Here is a 17565-nt window from a genome sequence, read left to right as displayed (position 1 = left end):
TGTTAATCTATGACTTTTTTCCCGTAAATTTACGAGTTTTTATCTCCTTATAAAATTTCTTTTTTTTGGTGGCCATAAAACTCTGTCGTAAACTCTTAAATACAAAGCCACTAGCTCACTAACATTAGCCATAACACTGAATATTCCTGAAAGACTCAGCTTCACTGCTGTCGCGCAACATTGCGACTTTAATCTCGAAACTTTATATCGACTTTTATCTCGACACGACGAGTTTTTTCTCGAAACTTTGTGTCGAGTTTTTTCTCGTCATGACGAGATTAAAGTCGACATGACAACTTTAATCTCGTCATGTTGGCCAGAATTTTTTTTCCTCCCCGTGGCCCTAAAACTCCGTCGTAAATTATTTACCCCAAATTTTGGTAGACAAAAAAACAAAAGACACCCCCCACACACGCACGTGTTATTTTATCAAGGAGGGTATGACACAGCTCTTAGCAAAAACTTGAGTATATTTATTGCAAGTAAATTACAGACCATGTTCCTGTAGTGGTTGAAGTATACTAGATAATACATAAAAAGTAAACTTCAAGTAATCTGCTTTACTTTTAGTATAGACTGCTTGTTGTACACTGAGACTGCTTTGTGTTAAGGGAAACCACAAAACCTGATCATAATGAGAAAGTCATTTAGGCATTTTTCTTTTTCTCTATTGTACAAAATATTTTCACTTCAGCGAAAAAAGAAAAAAAAACAATACATTTTTTTCACACAGGTTCAACCGGGATTCTGTTCTTTAAGGGCAGGTGTGTCAAACCCATTTTCACCAAGGGCCACATCAGCATAGTTGCTGTCCTCAAAAGAATATAACTTATACATGTAACAAAATGTAATGACAAATAAACGTAACTACTCCTTAATGTTAAATAACTCATTATTTATTTACTATAACTTTTTCTAGTGACAATTACAATTGCGTAGAAAACACGTTTGCTTGTTACTCTAGCATAAATCCTTTTACATTTTATTCTGTCAGGTTAGGTTATATGGACAGTGTTTAAGTCCTAATGTATAGTTGCCCAATCCGATATTTCAAGTCTGATTCCCCCAAGATATGAATAAATACACACCAATTTTAATTTTTTTATTCTAAGAAATTAAAAACTTTTATGCTCTCGCGGGCCACATACGATGGCATGGCGGGCCACCTTGAGTTTGACACGTGTTTTAGGGCAACTGAATATATAAGGTTGATCTTGTAGAAGTTTCAAAGCTCATCCGAGTAGCTTCTTCAGTTTGTCTCAACTTTTATTGTTCAGCTCAGTAACAGAATCCTGTGATAAGATGACTAGGAAGTCTAAGAACCTTCACAGAAATTTAAGTTAAACATTTTTTAGATGTTTTAAAACACCGGTTCCTTAAATCTCATTTGGACTCATTATCAGAGAGCAAATAAATTATGACAATTTCAAATGTTTTTATTGTTAAACATAATACAGCTGTTATAAAAGACAACAAATTGAACTGTGTCCAGGAGAAAAAGACACTTGTCCAAATGTAGGTGGGACAGAGGAAAGAGTGAGACGGCTCATTCTCTGGGGAGGCAACAGTTGTGATAGAGGCAGACAGCAGATGAAATCATTAAGAAGGAAGCAGCAAAAGCACAAGGTGTCATTGGTTTACATCATTGGTGGAGTGGTAAAGGGAAGCTGGTAAATAGGAAATATTTATTCGTACATTTTTTTTGCTGGTATGGAACTGTGCTTGAAGTCTAATCTCACAATTCATTCACATTTACACATGCTTACACACACACACACACACACACACACACATACATAATGTGCCGAGACCCAAAGGTCAGTGTGGGGGTAAAACCCTCACCTTTGCATTCATTACATAAGGCACTGATTCATATGGAGATAATCTATGAGAGTAAAGAATAACTAGAACCTAAAAAGGGAAATAATGTAAAAGACAAACAGTATTATCACACAAGAACATGCAGTCTTACTTTTAAAAAACTCATCTAGCAATAACAGACTTGTGTAAATAGGCCGGATTCTTAAATCTATCAAAGTATCATAAAGATGAGAGACACAAAAGAAAAGAGATCAAGCTCAAGTGTTCACTGAGAAATACTCATAACTTATATATGTTCATGCAAAACTGTAAACACAAAACTTTAAATGAAGGAGAGAGGGTACAAGTAAGGCATAACAATGGTCAAGCAAGCTACTGCAACCTGAATCACTTTGTAGTCACATGACCAGTGCAAAAGCAGGAGTTAACAAGCCCAGAGTTCAGGAACAAGCGATGTTCAGCTCAAAGTGTTTAACATGTTTAGCAGAGAACATATGGAGCGGCATGTGCAAGAACCTAAACATACAGCTTTCTTGAGTTCGTCCATGCTGTGCATTTTAAAATAGGAGAGTAGATGCGCATCTAGTCAGGAAGTACATTATTTAATGCTAGTGTTGTGAAGCCCAAATGTGGATCCAGTTTCTCTGTCATAAACGCTAAACTCCAAGCTGCATTACAGGCAAAGGATGATGCAGGAACTGTTGATTTCAAGACTCTTCCAGGATGTCCAGAATGGGACTTAAAGTTCCAGGATTGTTCTCGTTCCAATCACCGCCTGCAGAAATCCCAGTTCCAAGGAAGGGCTATCAAAGAGTTGTGGGCTGACCTCTGCCTGCATGACACACAAACAAACAAACAATCAAACAAAGTGTGTTTCCACAAAACCACAACCCAGTTTAGAGACTGATTAAGTTACTGTTGAAATTTAAGAGAGCTATATATTAAGACATGTATTTAATAGGTCAACAAATCAGCTTAAAATGTTTTTTTTTATGTTATTACATCAACAAATAAGTAAAATTATATTTATTTAAAAAACACCAATCTTATTGCGCCAACCTTTTATTAAAACGGTTTACATGCTAGCTGCCTTTATAGTTCTATGGAGCTAAAACAAAGGGAACCACACTAAAAACATAAAAGGTTTTTGTCTTCTTAAATAATAATTGTAATTATACACCAATTAGGAATCTTTCTGATCTAAAATTTAACTTCTAAAAACACTTCTGTAAAATTTATTTCACACTCAGGATCACATTTTTTAAATAGGATTAGCTGCTACATAATAATTAATTTTACTTTCGATTGGAATTGTCTTTATCCAAAAATTATATTAAATTTACAATTGTCTTTGTATGTAGTTCCAAGGATTAACGCTTTTACACCATATGTCCCCAATCATCATCATCATCATCATTATAAAGCACCTTCCAACACCAGCCAAGGAGGCCCAAAATGCTGTACATATCGAGAACAAAACATAAAAGAATCAAAAGCAGAAAACCAAATTAAAACATTGTAGAGACATAAATAGAAAAGAATAAAAAGCATAACACCAATTTAAAAGAGATTAAAACCAACATAATAACAGGGCTAGGCTGATGATAAAACACTGAAATGGAGGGACAATTATTTTTTAAAACTCTCCAAAAGCGTGACCTCTCTAACTGCAGGTGGCAACTGATTCCATAATTTAGGAGCCAACACAAAAAAACACACAGCTGCTCTATATGAGACTGCACTAGCTGCAGCTGCTCTGACTGAGTTTGGTTCCTACCTTTGGTTCTGGGAACCATTAACACAAACTGGCCAGTGAAGCGTAAGGACTTTATGGGGGGCATATTTTAAAAGCAGACTGGAGAGGTAAGAAGGTGCTGCACCTGCCAGGAAGTACCTGCAAGTACTGCACTGGCAGCCAGTTCAAAGAGACCAAGATCGGTGGTCAAACTTCTTTGCCCACAAATAAATCTGGCTGCTGCTTTTTGTAACAGCTGCAGCCTGGCTAATAATGCCTTTGGGAAAGCCAGCATACAAAGATGTAATGTATCATTAAATCCAGGCCTCCACTTAATTTAGAATAATCTTGAATAGGAAAAAAGAAACAAACACATAGGAACATTTTCTTGAAATATAAATGAAGTTATTTTCAGGCATAAAAGGGTTCAATTCTACATTTTATTACCCTAAACCTTAGGTAGACTTGATTTTCTCTGTGTTCAGGAAATAATCTGTTGTAATGAACATCCAGGTTAGGCCATGTCCCACAGTTAGTATAGACAAATAAACAAAGTTTATTTGAATCCTGAAAAAACAAAACAAAAGCATACTTTTGCATGTGCCTTACATTTGACATTTTTCCCCACTGAAAGATTGGTGCTTGATCAATTTTTGACTGCAGAGAAAGAAGATGTATTCTCCTCCTCTTATAAAAATGCTTTCTAAATATAAAAACGTAACTCTTAAAGACATTTGAAGCTCTGTTATTGAAATGAAAATAAAGAAAAGTTTGGGCGAAGAGATGTTCTTACCCCGTGATGCAATGTAGCATTCGTGACAGCTTAGCTGTCCATTACGAATCCTTACATCCGTCCCTGCACTGGCATCTCCCAGCTGTCCTTTGCACACTCCACACTGTTTACAAGTTAACATGAAACACAAGAATGTTGTATTTTGGTACTCCTTTATGTTCATCACTTCTAGAGCAGGGCACCTCAGGTTCCACCACCCTGTCTGCTTTCTCCCTTCCCTAGTTGCTGCTGATTGGCTGACTCAGGTGTTTCCACGTTCTGATTGACTGAGCACATCTGATCCAGGTAATCAGCAACAAGCTAGGCAGGGAGAGCAGGAAAACATGCAGGATTGGAAAATCTCAGGAACAGGGGGGTGTTCCAAAAAGCAGGTTATGTGAGTTACCGCGGTAAGTTTGAGGCTAAGGAAGCGGATAACCTCAGCTTTTGGTTCCAAAAATGGAGGTATGTTTCAGGGTATGTCAAGTTGCCATAGTAACTCATGCTCTGAACATAACCTGGTCTGGAGCAGGTTTAGTTGAGGGTCAGTTTCTTTTCAGAGAGGTGAAGCAGCATGACGTGTCCATTTGAAGATGATTTAGTGGATGAAGAAACTCAGATAATACTTTTTCCACCATGAGAGGGTGATAAGACCACGCATGGATGTTGGAAAGATAAACTTTTTTAAACTACCGTAATCTAACTTCATTATTTGCTACAGTTCAGATAAATCATTTTTTTGAGTTCAGTCAACTTAAAAATAAAACGTAGTTATCAGACAGTTATTTTATTTTCATTCAAATTTATTCAATTAAGTAGGTGTAACTTTGCTGCTGCTGTTAGATTGGCAGCGCAAGGAATTGTGGGATACCATTCCCTTTGCCTGTCTTGACGGATTGGTGTTTAAGTGTGGGTTTTTGACCAAATGTGTTTAGTTGTTTAGCTGTTTTACGTGTAGTTATTTGTCTTGTTATGTTTAATTCTTACAGCACCATGAGTTAGAGGGAGGGAGAGGATGAAGAGGTTATTTAGCACCACTAGTGCTATATGTAGTCACAAGAATTGAAGTTAAAGTCAGAGTCTTGATAAATGAATGCATGTTTCACATTCCAAATCCACACTGTATCCTTCATTTTAATGTTTTAAAAATGAGAATATCTGCGGCCTCAAACTTAGACATATGAGAGTTCAAGAAGTACAATAAAGTAAGATTGAAAAACATTTAACTGAATTAGAGTAAAATGACATTTAGTTAGATAAATATGTAAATTTGAGTTGTAAAAAAATATTATTTTAAATTACGTGTTACCAATTAAAGTAATTCATTTAAGTTGTGTATATATATATATGCGTCACAATGAAAATGGAAATGAGATAGAAACTCATGTGTTTACTTTGTCCGTCATTTTTCTCCAAGCAGAAACTCTTTCTTTTGCTGATGCAGCCGCATTACATTTTTGATGGGCGTACGCTCTTCTGACTCCGTCTCACTGGAGTATAGCGCTCTCTTTTTCTCTCCACGCGTTTCCATGGTGACTCCGGAAATAGGCGATCCGTTGAGAATGTCTTTATGTACTGGCTGTGCATGCACATTAACCCAGGGTTACCAAGTGGAGTGTAATTATGCTAACTCATATCCGTTCTTTTGAAACCGACATACCCAGAGTAACCAAGTTCAGGCGGATTTCAGCCAGAGTTCAAGATTAAAGTCAGGGTAGCTTAAACGTGCCTTCTGGAATACCCTCCAGCAGTTGGGCAACCCTTCTTCGATTAACATGGCTTAACTGAGTCTGACATTTGTGTCTATGTAAAACAATTATACATGTGTTTTAAATATGTACCTTAAAACATCCCATGTGGAAATACAAGCCTAAAGTATCAATGATCATTGCAGCTCCTTTCCCCAAAGGTTTCGAACAACCAGAGCACAGCCGCTTTCCGCTGACACACCTGAACCAAGATGGAAGGAAAAGAGTTAATTTGTGTATGAAATCTTAGCTGGTGCAAACTGAAAGTGTGCTTGTTTCATTACCTGCTGGGTGAGGGAGGCTGAGGAGTGGTCGGGGAGGACTGCTGCTCCCCTGTTACAGCATCATGTGATCCTGATCTAGAAAAAGTGAGCAGCACATCTGTTAACTTAAACATTTTCCTACAAGCAACATTTTTTTCTCAATTATTGTTAATTACTCAATTATTGTTAATTCTCATGACCATAAATCATTTTTAGTCTCTTATCTGGCTATTATGATCTAATTATTTCAAAAGTAGCAAATCTCCCCTTTAAAACATACAAAATTCCTACATAATGTGAGCCGTAATAATTATTTTGATTGAGCAAATATGCTTTAAAGTCCCACTGCAATCATATTTTGATCTATTGCAGAAGCGTTCCAAGTGGCTTTTTAATTATGTCATTTTAAGGCAAAAATGTAAAAAGCCTGTTGTTTTCTAGGACTTAGTTTCTGCAGAGCGGCAGTAGTTCATTAGAAATTCGCTTTTGCAACCCTTCCCCTCCCCAATGCTGAGAGCTTGAAGCAGGTAGCTTGTGGCCTGCCCAGCGTATTTTCTACGTCACAAATATGCTCTTTTTCAAACAACATTTTTGTCTGCTCTAGATTCACAACAATTTGATTAAATAAATACAGAGAAGTGAAATTTTGAGCCTCCTTTTCCTAATGTATGTCTTTTTGCATCAGAAAAATGCCACATGAACATGTTAAAAACACCACTTTTATCAAAGTGGGTCTTTAAGTTTTCCGTAAGCATAAGTATTAAATTAAAGGTAAATCACAACTGAAAATATTGCAAAAGAAGAAGGAGGATGATGTTTAAGTATTTGTGTGTCCACCCCTCATAATATACTGATTATTCCCAGCTCCCCCTTGAGTGTCCACAAGGACATGAACCCTTTTTTTCTGTTAACATGCCACAAACCTTTTGACATTCTGGGTCTGGCTCAATTGTGGGTTGCGGTCCAAGGAGGCAGTTTTCCACGGTTCTGGTCTCTTTGAAGGCTGACCGTCACATGCAGAATCTTCAAAAATATGCAACAATGTTATAAACTCTGATCAAACACCCTGGTCACAAATGCAAAAACATCCTCCTAAGTATCACAGAGGAGATCCGTTTCATGCTTACCCTGGAAAAAATGCAGCTTTGATGCATGCTGATCTTCCCTGCCTGTGGGGACTTTTTTCCCGTTCTGCTCCAGGGACACATTTCCTTCCCCTTTGTTATTGTTTTCTGGTGCAGGCGCAGAAACTGCTGTGTGTCCTGAGCCCTGCTGTAACAAGCCCGTGGGACTGAGGGGTGTGACAGTCTCCTCCAAGATGCGTCTCTCCTGGAAATGCCAAGGTAAGAAAGAAAGAGAAAATCAAAAGGCCAAAAAGAGAAGTAATATTTATTTTCTGTGTTTGACTCCTGTACCTCTTCGTTATGCTTTCTCTCCTCCTCCTCCACTTCTATCTGTGCTTTCTCCCACTCCTTTTTCAGCTTCTCCTGCTCCCTCAGGTATTGTTCCTGATTAAAAAAAAACCATGTTGTTGACTGAAAGATGAATAAAAAGCATATACGGGTACACACACACACCTAAAGCACACACTGATATGATACATGTATACATACACAGACAGTAACAGTCTCCTGTTCTCTTCAAAGCAGGAGTGCAGCCACGTGCATACATGTCATTACACTCCAGTACCTGTAGAAGGCGCTCCTGTTCCTGCTGCCACCTTTCCAAACGTTTACGCTCCTCATTGGGGTCCCAGACCCAGTGATTAACACGTTTAGCCAAGTTCAACATGGGGGTCTCAATCTACCCAGACCCGAACAATAACCACACACACACACACAGAAACACACAGGTATAGAGACCAGAGGGACAGAAAGAAAGGAAAGGTGAGGCTACAAGTACGACTACAGCAACTCCACTGACTGCTCCAGACAGAGGATCAGGACAGGATCCAATTTAGGGATGAATAAGAAACACAAAGAAGGAGAGTTGCTCTGAGATACTCACGGTCACACAGCTCTCCTCAAGTCCGTCTGTGGAACAGGAACAATGCACATTGAAATAACTCTGAGTTTTATAGACAGATACAGGAAAAAGTGATTATGCTTCAAAGGAAAAGGTTTTACCTGTAACAGTGGGAGAATATTTCTGCTTATTGCTGGGTGATGCAGGAGGCTGAGTCTTCTCCTCTATGGGAGTCTGAAACAACAAAGTGGATCCAGCCTGAGGGTTGGATTTTTTACTGAGTCAAAACAAGATGTGGGTTTCTAAATGCACCCTGTGATAGACTGGGATCCTTGAGAATATACCCTGCCTTTGCACTAAAAGTAGCAAGGATGGGTTCCAGGAACCCCCATGGCCCTTTGCAGGAGGCCAATCAGACAGGACTCTAATCATCTTCCAAAGGTAGATATACTTTGGTCACAGACGTTAGATCTTCCAATCATAAAAATTGAATTTGATCAATTTGAATTGATAAAAATGCTTCTTTTGCTTTTATATGATCTGATTAAAAATATGTAGGACTTGACTTCTTATTTGTTACCATAACATTTTAATGAACCGCAATGAAATATTTGCGTACACATTGGGTTATTTTATCTGTATATTCAGGTGATGATGATAAAAAAAATACACTCAGGATAAATATTGTTGCAAAAAAATGTATTTCAAGGTATTAATTCACGACTATGAATTAAATCTATCTTGATTTAGTATAAAACACCAAAAACAACAAAAAAACAAAAAAGCAGTTTTTGAAAAGAAAAAAAAATCAGCATTTTACCTTCTTATTGCTTTGGATCTCTGGATAAAGCGGCTCCACCAGAGTCTGAGTGAGTTCTGTCACAATCGTGGTGGTGATGGTGCAGCTGCGTCCTCCAATCAGGGAACTGATGGCAGAGGTTGCCGCCGCCGCAGTTTTTTCATTTTGTGGGGGAGGCGTCAGCTGCTCTGCGGTCTTTGGATTTTCCACAGCTTCCTCAGGAGGGTTGTCTTCTTCCGCCTGTTTGGAGGAAACATCTTTGTTTTCCTGTTTTTCCTGCAGTGAGTCCAGTAGGGCCGAAGGTGAAGGGGAAACGACGGAGTCCTCCATCATCTCTCCATTGACTCGCACCAACCCGTCCATCTGGGGTAGGATCCAGGCAGAGTGACATGTTACTTTAACCAGAATTTCCCATTTAATGATCGTATTAATCAAATAAAACATTTCAAATAAGTAACTCCAATAATCCTAAAAAGAAATGAGCCAGAATAAAAACATTCTAAAATAATTGGAGAGATTGACTGAGTTGAAGGCTTTACCTTCACGGGTTTGAGTGTGGTCCTGGGCTGGCAGTAGGGCTTGGCTACCAGCATGGGGACAGGTCTGGCAGGTGCAGGTGATGGGAGGGTGTGTATAGGCTGTGTGTATATAACTGGCTGCAGATGCTCTGAATGAGGCTGCGCTGGCTGCAGCTGCTCTATATGAGACTGCACTGGCTGCAGCTGCTCTGACTGAGACTGCGCTGGCTGCATCTGCTCTAACTGAGACTGTGCTGGCTGCAGCTGCTCTGACTGCGCTGGCTGCAGCTGCTCTGACTGAGACTGCGCTGGCTGCATCTGCTCTAACTGAGACTGTGCTGGCTGCAGCTGCTCTGACTGCGCTGGCTGCAGCTGCTCTGACCGTGACTGCGCTGGCTGCGGTTGCTCTAACTGAGACTGTGTTGGCTGCTCTGACTGTGGCTGCGTTGGCTGCAGCTGCTCTGACTGAGGCTGCGCTAGCTGCAGCTGCACTGGCTTAGACTGCGTTGGTTGAGACTGTGGAAACTGAGGTTGCATCGTCTGCGACTGTTCTTGTGCATCCTGAAACGATATGTGTTTGCTTCGGAGCAGTGTATCTCCTGAATTCAGGTCTTTCTGATTTGTAGCAGCAGACTCTGTAAACTGGGTTGTTGGTTTACAAAACTGTGGGGACTGAGGTGGCACAATCTGTGAGTTTGTGTCTGCAGAAACTGGACTGTTAGATGTTGTAGAGCTGCTGGAGGTGGCACCCGATTTTTCCAGCTCCTGAATAACATCTGTCTCCATGTTTTCTGGGTTTGTGTGTTTCTGGTTTAGAGAAGCTGGCTTTGGTTTAGGCAGGTGCTCCAACATCTCTGAGCCATTTACAGGTGATGCTGGCTTGTCTTCTTGAGTTGTGCCATTTAGATCGTGTTTGGGTTTTGAGGTTGATCTGGGCAATTTGAGGCTGTCGAGTGTTGCGTCGCTGATAGTGAAGCGAAGAGCATAACGCTGTAAAACCAAGGCCGCCTCCTCTGGAGTAGCTGCATTTCTGTAGGCCTCACAAAGCTCGGCTTCTCTGCGCTCTCTGGAAAAAAGGACAAGCAGAAAGACACTGAAACACTGAGCTTTTTAAAAATACCCAATTTTGCCTTTGCTAGGTTCAAGACAACACAAGATATCATCCTTACTTTTCCTCTACAATCTCTTTGTATGTCTTGATACTTTTCCTCTTATGTCCATCTCTTCTTTCCTCTTTCATCTTCTCCATCCTCTTCCTCTCCTCCTCTTTCCTGATCAGTTCTTGTGAAGCACTGCGACGGCGACTTTTCCAGCGAGCCAAGTCCTGACACATCGACAACATTACTCTGCATCCATGTCTGAGGATCTTAACCACTGATTTAGTTTGCAACAAACCCAAATCCTTACATCTTGCCAGTGGTCCTCTTCCTCCTGGAAGTTGTTGTACTGCTCGTGCATGCGCTCATGTCGAGATTGGCTCAGTAAGGGTAAGTGTCCCGCCTCTTCCTCGTTCACCATGTCAGTCATACTCACACTCCTGGAAAAAAAAAGAAAAAGAAATGTTTCTATTTGTGACAAGACTTTCAAACTTTTTCTAAACCAAAAGAAAAACAAAAGACACGTATATATTAGCTTCGGCACTTAATTCTTAATTGACATATGCACAAACTGAAAGACATAGTCCATCCATCCTACTGTACATTACCTTTATGTGTGTAGTGGAGATATAATGTTTACCCTGTTTACAAAAATGTTTGAACGAAAAATTTGCAAATGCAACAAACTGAAGACATTCAGTGATTTTGGTGACAAAGTGGTGCACAGATGCGCATGAACATGTGACTGCGGCATGACTTTGACGCCACACGTGGACTGAACTCTTGAAACGCAACGTGCACAGCGGTTAGGTATCAACATGCAGGGTGTTCGCTCAGTTGGTCAACACTTACTCGTTGTTTAACAGAAAAGCAACTCGTCGGCTCACCCTAAAACAACAGCAGAGGGAGGTGAGTGAAGGTGCCAGCGAGGCCCAAACAGGACAATTTTTCACTCATTTATTAAAAAAAAAAAAAAAAATGGAAAGCTATTTCCTGTTTGTTGGATCAAAAATATGAATAAACATGCGAAAAAACAAAACAAAACAGTCATCTCACATTATTGGAGGTAGCTCATCTTCCAGCCAAAAGGGTTTCTTTTGTGTTTTTTCATTTACACCCTTCTTTCCCTCCTCCGCATCAGTTCTTTCCGTCTCCATCTGCTGCTCTGCCTCCACCACCCGGCTACAGGCGTGAGCGGGAAGTGCAAGTGCTGGAGAAGGGGGGGACTCAGTCACTTTGCTGACGATAGTGTCAGTAGCCCTCATTGTGTCTCCCTTCTCTTGATCTTCCCCCTCTTGTCGCCCCCTCGCCCCGGCATGTGTGGGGCCGGTCGGGTCTTTAAATGGGATCTGGTGTTCTGCTGCTACAGAGACGCTGCTGCCAAAACTATGATCCAGGGACAGAACCAGGATTAAGGGAATTAAGGAAAAGCCAAAACAAATGCAGCTGATCTGTTCTACTTTGAGAATTGTTTAACAATCACAAATGGCTCTAATTTTCTGATACATATTTGATATTGTTCAAATGGTGCCAAAATCTATCTTTTATCTCAATTTGTGTGTTTTCTAAACTCAAATCTCTCTCCATTAAACTGGATAATCCAGACGCAAACCAAAAGCAAATCTAAGCACTCATTAACTAGCATAACTATAACTTTTGACTGAAATTCCATTTCAAGGGCATCCCGCTGTTTTTGCAACCCCAGTTTATTTTGAATAGATAAATAGCTTTATTGTCATTGTTTGCAATCCACAATGAAACTCTCACCAGAGCTTCACTAGGTGAAGGTTGCATAAAAAATCAATTAAATGCTTTGTAAATGGGAGCTTGTCATTATGCAAACTGCATATACTTTTAAATCTAAAAAAAAATAAAGATCTAATATATTTTTTAAACGCACTTGGCCCTAAATATTTTGTTAGTCTAACTTTTTTACAGATTAGTGAGGCTTTCTAAAAATTGGCTCACAGGTGCATTATTGCCTCCAAGTATTTCCAAATCAATGGCAAAAATGAAGCAATAAAGTGAAAAAAAGGACTAAGAATAAAGATTTCAGAATAGATGACTGAATAGACCCAAAAATATGTCTGCTTGTATCTGCAGCTTATTTGATAATGTTTGGTAGTTAGGCAGAAGCACATTTAAATGTCATAATGTTGACATCCTTTGGAACAAATATAGAGGGAATTTATCAAAAAATGAAAACAGAAAGTGTCCAGCTTGTAAATGTTTATCCTGTCTTTTCTTTATATCTTATATTATTTTTAGACAGATTTATAAAACTAAAACAAAAGTAAAGTTTGTCGTCACAGATCACAATATTTTAAAACTGTACACTGACATACATTCAACCTTAACGTATGCTTCACTTGTTTAAAAATGTTAGCTTCTACAAATACTAAATTTACAAAATTATTCCTCAACGTGAAATGCACTGGCCACAAATCCGCTTTTACAGATAGACTGTGAAAACTTGTAAATCTCAAAGAAGAACAGAGTATTTTCTCCTCCTCCTCCAGACCTGATATCCGAGAAAAACACACGAATCCACTCCAGGCAGTTAACACTTAACCAAATTTCAACAACCAGAACATTTCCAATCCAAACTATTGCTAGACGTCACACACCATAAAAAAAACTGAGTTAGTTTAGACAATGCACAAACTGAGATACACCATGTGAGAAACCAAGCTTATATATAGATTATATATGTCCAATATGATAAATAGTTTTGCTCAGACTTTTGCCGACAAAGAACCAAAACAACAAATGTCAGTCAGGTCAGTCACTCAAAATAACCTTTAAAACCTCACGTTAGTAATTCAACCATTAAAAAAAACAGAACCAAGACTTCCTTTTTTATAAGATCAGCCGACTGACACCACACCCCAGGGTTTTATCCAACACAGTAAATACCTTTCTGCGAGCACCGGCCTGCTTTGTGGCAGCTTCACTGCAGATACAGGACTGGCGTTATATTTGGCTGATCCAGGTACGGGCAGGAACTGATTAAAAGACTGATTTGTTTTCAATGCACTTCCTTTTTGGAACAATCTGGCCTTTCGAGCCATCATGTCATCCTTCTCCAGGTCTGGCACTGCCGGGTCCTGCTCTTTCTCAGAGAGAGAAAGAGATGCGGTCCTGGTCACTGTAAACTCTTGATGCTGCTGAGCTGTTTCAGCAGGAACTTTGGGATTTTGATGTTTCGGTCTAAAGTAGAATTCATTACAATTGAATTAACTTAATACTAGGAATAAAAGTAGCTTTAGTGGCATATTTAACAATAGAAACTTTAAACCTCAGCCCACCTCACATTCAAATCCAGGTGTTTGACTTCATTCGCATCATTTTTGAACTTTAGAAGTTTATTCGTGTTGACCTCCTCTTGCATGCAGCGTTTGGAGCCGGGCAGCGGCAAGAAACGACTGAAAGCTGCTGAAGCAGCACTTTGCTTCTGGAAAACTCCTGTCCTCCTCGCCATCATGTCATCTTTCTGAAGATCTGGGATTCTTTCCTCCTCCTCTTCCTCCTCCTCCTCCTCTGCTCTTTGCTCATACAGAGCAAGACGAGCATCTAGCTCAGCAACAGTAGGAGTGGCTTCAGGAGTCCAGGGCTGGACGTCCGCAGAAGGAAGGGTAGCTTGATCGGGTTCCACTCCGTCTATGTGGCTGGTAAAACATTCCATTAAGCCAAAAACTGGAGTAATAAAGACTGATTATTGTCACATTGTGAGGCTAAAATCCAGATTTAAACATGCAGTGGTTGCAGACTGTAAGCGACAACCCTCCAACCTTGCTCCTCAAGATCTACCACCTGCTTGTTTCCCACATCTGTTAAACTTGCTGCTGCTGGATCAGTGATTCCAGAGTCTAAGAAACACAGATAATTAGCAGCAAGTATGGCCGCGTTAGCTGGAAAACAACCATGGAAGTAGATCTTAGGGAAAAATCCTGCTAAAGGTTTACGTTACCTTGTCTTTGAACAAAATACAGTTGGTCCAAATTTATTCCAAGCCTAAGGTTCTCTTCTCCGTGCTTTCAGGACAGTAGAAGAAAATATGCGTCCGGATCTGCATGGAGCACTGTGTTCATGCATGAATTTGTGCATTCTTTACTCCTAATTGAATCAAGAAAACCAGTGCAATGCAGTGCATCTGATTACCTTCCAACGTATTATTGCTTCAAATAAAAGCAACGTGTGTTTCAAAGGACAAAAATCACAAGCATTTGAACAGAATGCAACAGACAAGGCCGACTGGCCGTTAGCTCAGGCCAGACCGATGCAGGCGACTTCGGGTTCGTGCGACTACTAAGTTGCACTCGGCCTCGTCCATACCTGTGTTCCCGCTCTGAAAGCTGGGAGCCCAGGTCAATGGCAGGCACGGCTACTGTTGCCACGGAGAGCAGTCGTCTAAGCAACTTGTTCTCCTCCCATTCACTTCCCATGACTGTGTCTACGGGCTGCTTGATCTCAGTCACGCCCCCAAAGGTAACAACTTTGCTGTGACCGCGTCCAGCCTTGGCTGGCCTGCCGTGTGGCCTTCCGTCATTTTTCTCCAGACAAGCCTGACACACAGGGGCTGGCCTATCCTCGCTGCAGATGCAGTCTCACAAAGGAAGACAGGCCAACGCAGATGCAGTCAGTCACACCAACCAGCAGAAGAAAGAGAGGGTGGAGAGCACATCATGAGTAAGATCAGACTGTGAAGACAAAAGGATGGGTGTGAAATGTTCAGTAGGACAGAGTGTGTGGATGGGCCGAGCACAGTGGATGTGCAATTTGCTCACGCACACCAGAAGGTACGCTCACAAGAACACTTCACATTCAATCTGGTCTACTGCAGGTCGCCACATTTCCCCCGTCTTTCCTCTGGGTAGACAAAACACCCTTTATCCTCTCCCTCACGTCCCTTCGACATCGGCTCGCAGAGAGGAAGAAAAAAAAAGCAGACGCAGCGCTCACAGCCAACAGTTGCCTCCTTTTTTTAGCCTCTCTCACACACAGGGTCTCATACACACCGGCCAACTCCCTGTTCCGTCTTCAATGCCAGTCAGCGCAGAACAGAGAGCACTGAACTGCACAATCATGAGCGGAATAATCGAGCACATCAAACAATAGGAAACCACACGGAAAGGAAAAGCTGAGGCCGACTGTCGAAAGGAGAACAGGAAAAGTTAACAGATGAGCCTCATGCTGAAGTTTAGTGGTTAGAATGGTTGAGGATGTTCGAGAAATTCTCATAAAAAATAGATTTGAAGGTTTGTTAGTAACTCTGCTCAGATCTAGCTGAAAAGATTCTTTCCTCTATCATTTTCATGAAGTTTAAAGGTTTGCACAGATAGGTTAAATGTCTATAGGTCAAAAGGAAATAAGAGAATATTTCACTGACATTGATTAATGTAAATGTCCTAATTATTATTATTTTTGTGATCATAGTATAAATTATTTAAACAATTGTTTTCTTCTACTTTTAAACCAGAATAAATTTGCTCTCAAACGGAAAAAGCAATAAAAATACAGTCAGATTTTTTGTATTGATTAAAAACAAGAATGTATCCTGATGAATCTGCAGCTCTTCATTTTTCCTCTTTGTCTTGCATTGTTGCATTATCTAACAAAATCCAGTCAAGTAACAATCAGCTCTTAATTAGTTAATACACAAATATCTGTTTGATTTACGTGTCACTAATTTGTAAAGCATCATTAAATCCTGGATTCCACTCAATTCAGCGTCACCCTGAACGGGCGTGAAGGGGGTAAGAATGTCTTTTTTTTTTTTTGTTTCAGTGAATCTTTCCTTTCAAGATATACTATTAATCCATTTAATTCACACATTTTCTTTATTCAGTTCTTCCTTCTATTTACTGCATCTGTGCTGACAAATGATCTTGCTGTTAATTTATAGTCTACATTCTACCTTTTGTTCTGATCACAGTGCTACTATCGTGTAAAAAGAACTAAATTGGATCTGCAATGGAAATGTGATTTTTGATTCAAACAAATCTTACTGAATCTAGTTCTTGTGAATCTGGATGAAATCAGAAATGATAGGCATTTTAAGATCCCAATGTTCAACACTTTAGTAGAGACATGGCTGCTTTTCTACTTTACTGAACTGATGCTATACTTAGCTCCTTCATGTAAAAAGCAAGAACGGATTTGTTCAAACTACGCTAGCTAACTAAATGGGATTTAGACTGTAGAAACAGCTCTAAAGTGATGTTGAAGTCTGTTGGCAAAAATGTAGACTAAAAATGTGCAATTTCTACAAGTTCCAAAATTATCAATGAAAAAAAGCATTATTGATTTCAATTTGAACAAAATAGGTAAAAGAGCAAGATTTCCAGTCAGACAGATTTCTCAGTTTGGTTGATGTGCTCTTTGAAAAAAAACAACCCACTAGCTTTACATAACTGCAAAGAATCCTGCACAGATTTGCTCAGAACCAAACTAATAATAGAAGCCACTGCACACTCAAGCGCAGACAAACGCACTCTCTCTCTCCAGCTTTAAAACCCACTGCACTGCATGTGCTCAGGCTGAGAGCGTGTGTTGGGCACCTTGGTTCCGTCATCTTCAGCCTCTCCCACCTCTGCACATCTGCTTGGCTCATGGAAGACGTAACAAAGCTCATCTGTGCGTCCCTTTGAGGAAGCGGCCTACTCTGAGCCCGCCTGCGAGCCAGGTCGTCCCTCTGCTTATTCGGCACGGCCTCGACCTCCTTTCCCTCATCCGACACCTCTTCCTTTTCTTTGAGGAAAGGATTGTCCCTGCGAGTTATGATGTCGGGGACTGCTTCCTTCCCGCTGTCCAACCACAAGTCCAGAACAGAGGCATCGAGTGGCAC

At 40.2% G+C, this 17565-nt stretch overlaps 1 protein-coding gene across 3 annotated transcripts in view; it reads right to left on the bottom strand.

Moving 5' to 3' along the window:
• Positions 1-1415: 1415 nt before the first annotated feature.
• The window catches only part of LOC101155575 (uncharacterized), a 29624-nt gene continuing 13474 nt past the window's right edge, over positions 1416-17565 (bottom strand). Inside the window, exons 12-31 of one of the 3 annotated variants that reach the window (XM_023957776.2) lie at positions 17279-17524; positions 15054-15311; positions 14027-14386; positions 13635-13928; positions 11775-12104; positions 11571-11606; positions 11029-11158; positions 10791-10945; positions 9643-10687; positions 9125-9466; positions 8466-8538; positions 8347-8372; positions 8029-8142; positions 7755-7847; positions 7467-7668; positions 7263-7362; positions 6361-6435; positions 6170-6278; positions 4350-4452; positions 1416-2653 (exon numbers count right to left, since the gene is read on the bottom strand). In XM_023957776.2, coding sequence (XP_023813544.2) covers positions 2628-2653; positions 4350-4452; positions 6170-6278; positions 6361-6435; positions 7263-7362; positions 7467-7668; positions 7755-7847; positions 8029-8142; positions 8347-8372; positions 8466-8538; positions 9125-9466; positions 9643-10687; positions 10791-10945; positions 11029-11158; positions 11571-11606; positions 11775-12104; positions 13635-13928; positions 14027-14386; positions 15054-15311; positions 17279-17524 — 4117 coding nt within the window. In that variant the 3' untranslated portion in view covers positions 1416-2627. The remainder of the gene's footprint in view (positions 2654-4349; positions 4453-6169; positions 6279-6360; positions 6436-7262; positions 7363-7466; positions 7669-7754; positions 7848-8028; positions 8143-8346; positions 8373-8465; positions 8539-9124; positions 9467-9642; positions 10688-10790; positions 10946-11028; positions 11159-11570; positions 11607-11774; positions 12105-13634; positions 13929-14026; positions 14387-15053; positions 15312-17278; positions 17525-17565) is intronic. The other 2 variants (XM_023957789.2, XM_078943327.1) reach the window with 2 other exon arrangements.

This window comes from Oryzias latipes, assembly GCF_053564925.1.
Source record: "Oryzias latipes strain Hd-rR chromosome 1 unlocalized genomic scaffold, Olatipes_Hd-rR_3.1 chr1_Y".
In the NCBI taxonomy this organism is placed as follows: domain Eukaryota; kingdom Metazoa; phylum Chordata; class Actinopteri; order Beloniformes; family Adrianichthyidae; genus Oryzias; species Oryzias latipes.
Note: the sequence above shows the minus strand (reverse complement) of the source record. Positions and strands in the feature narration are given on the sequence as shown.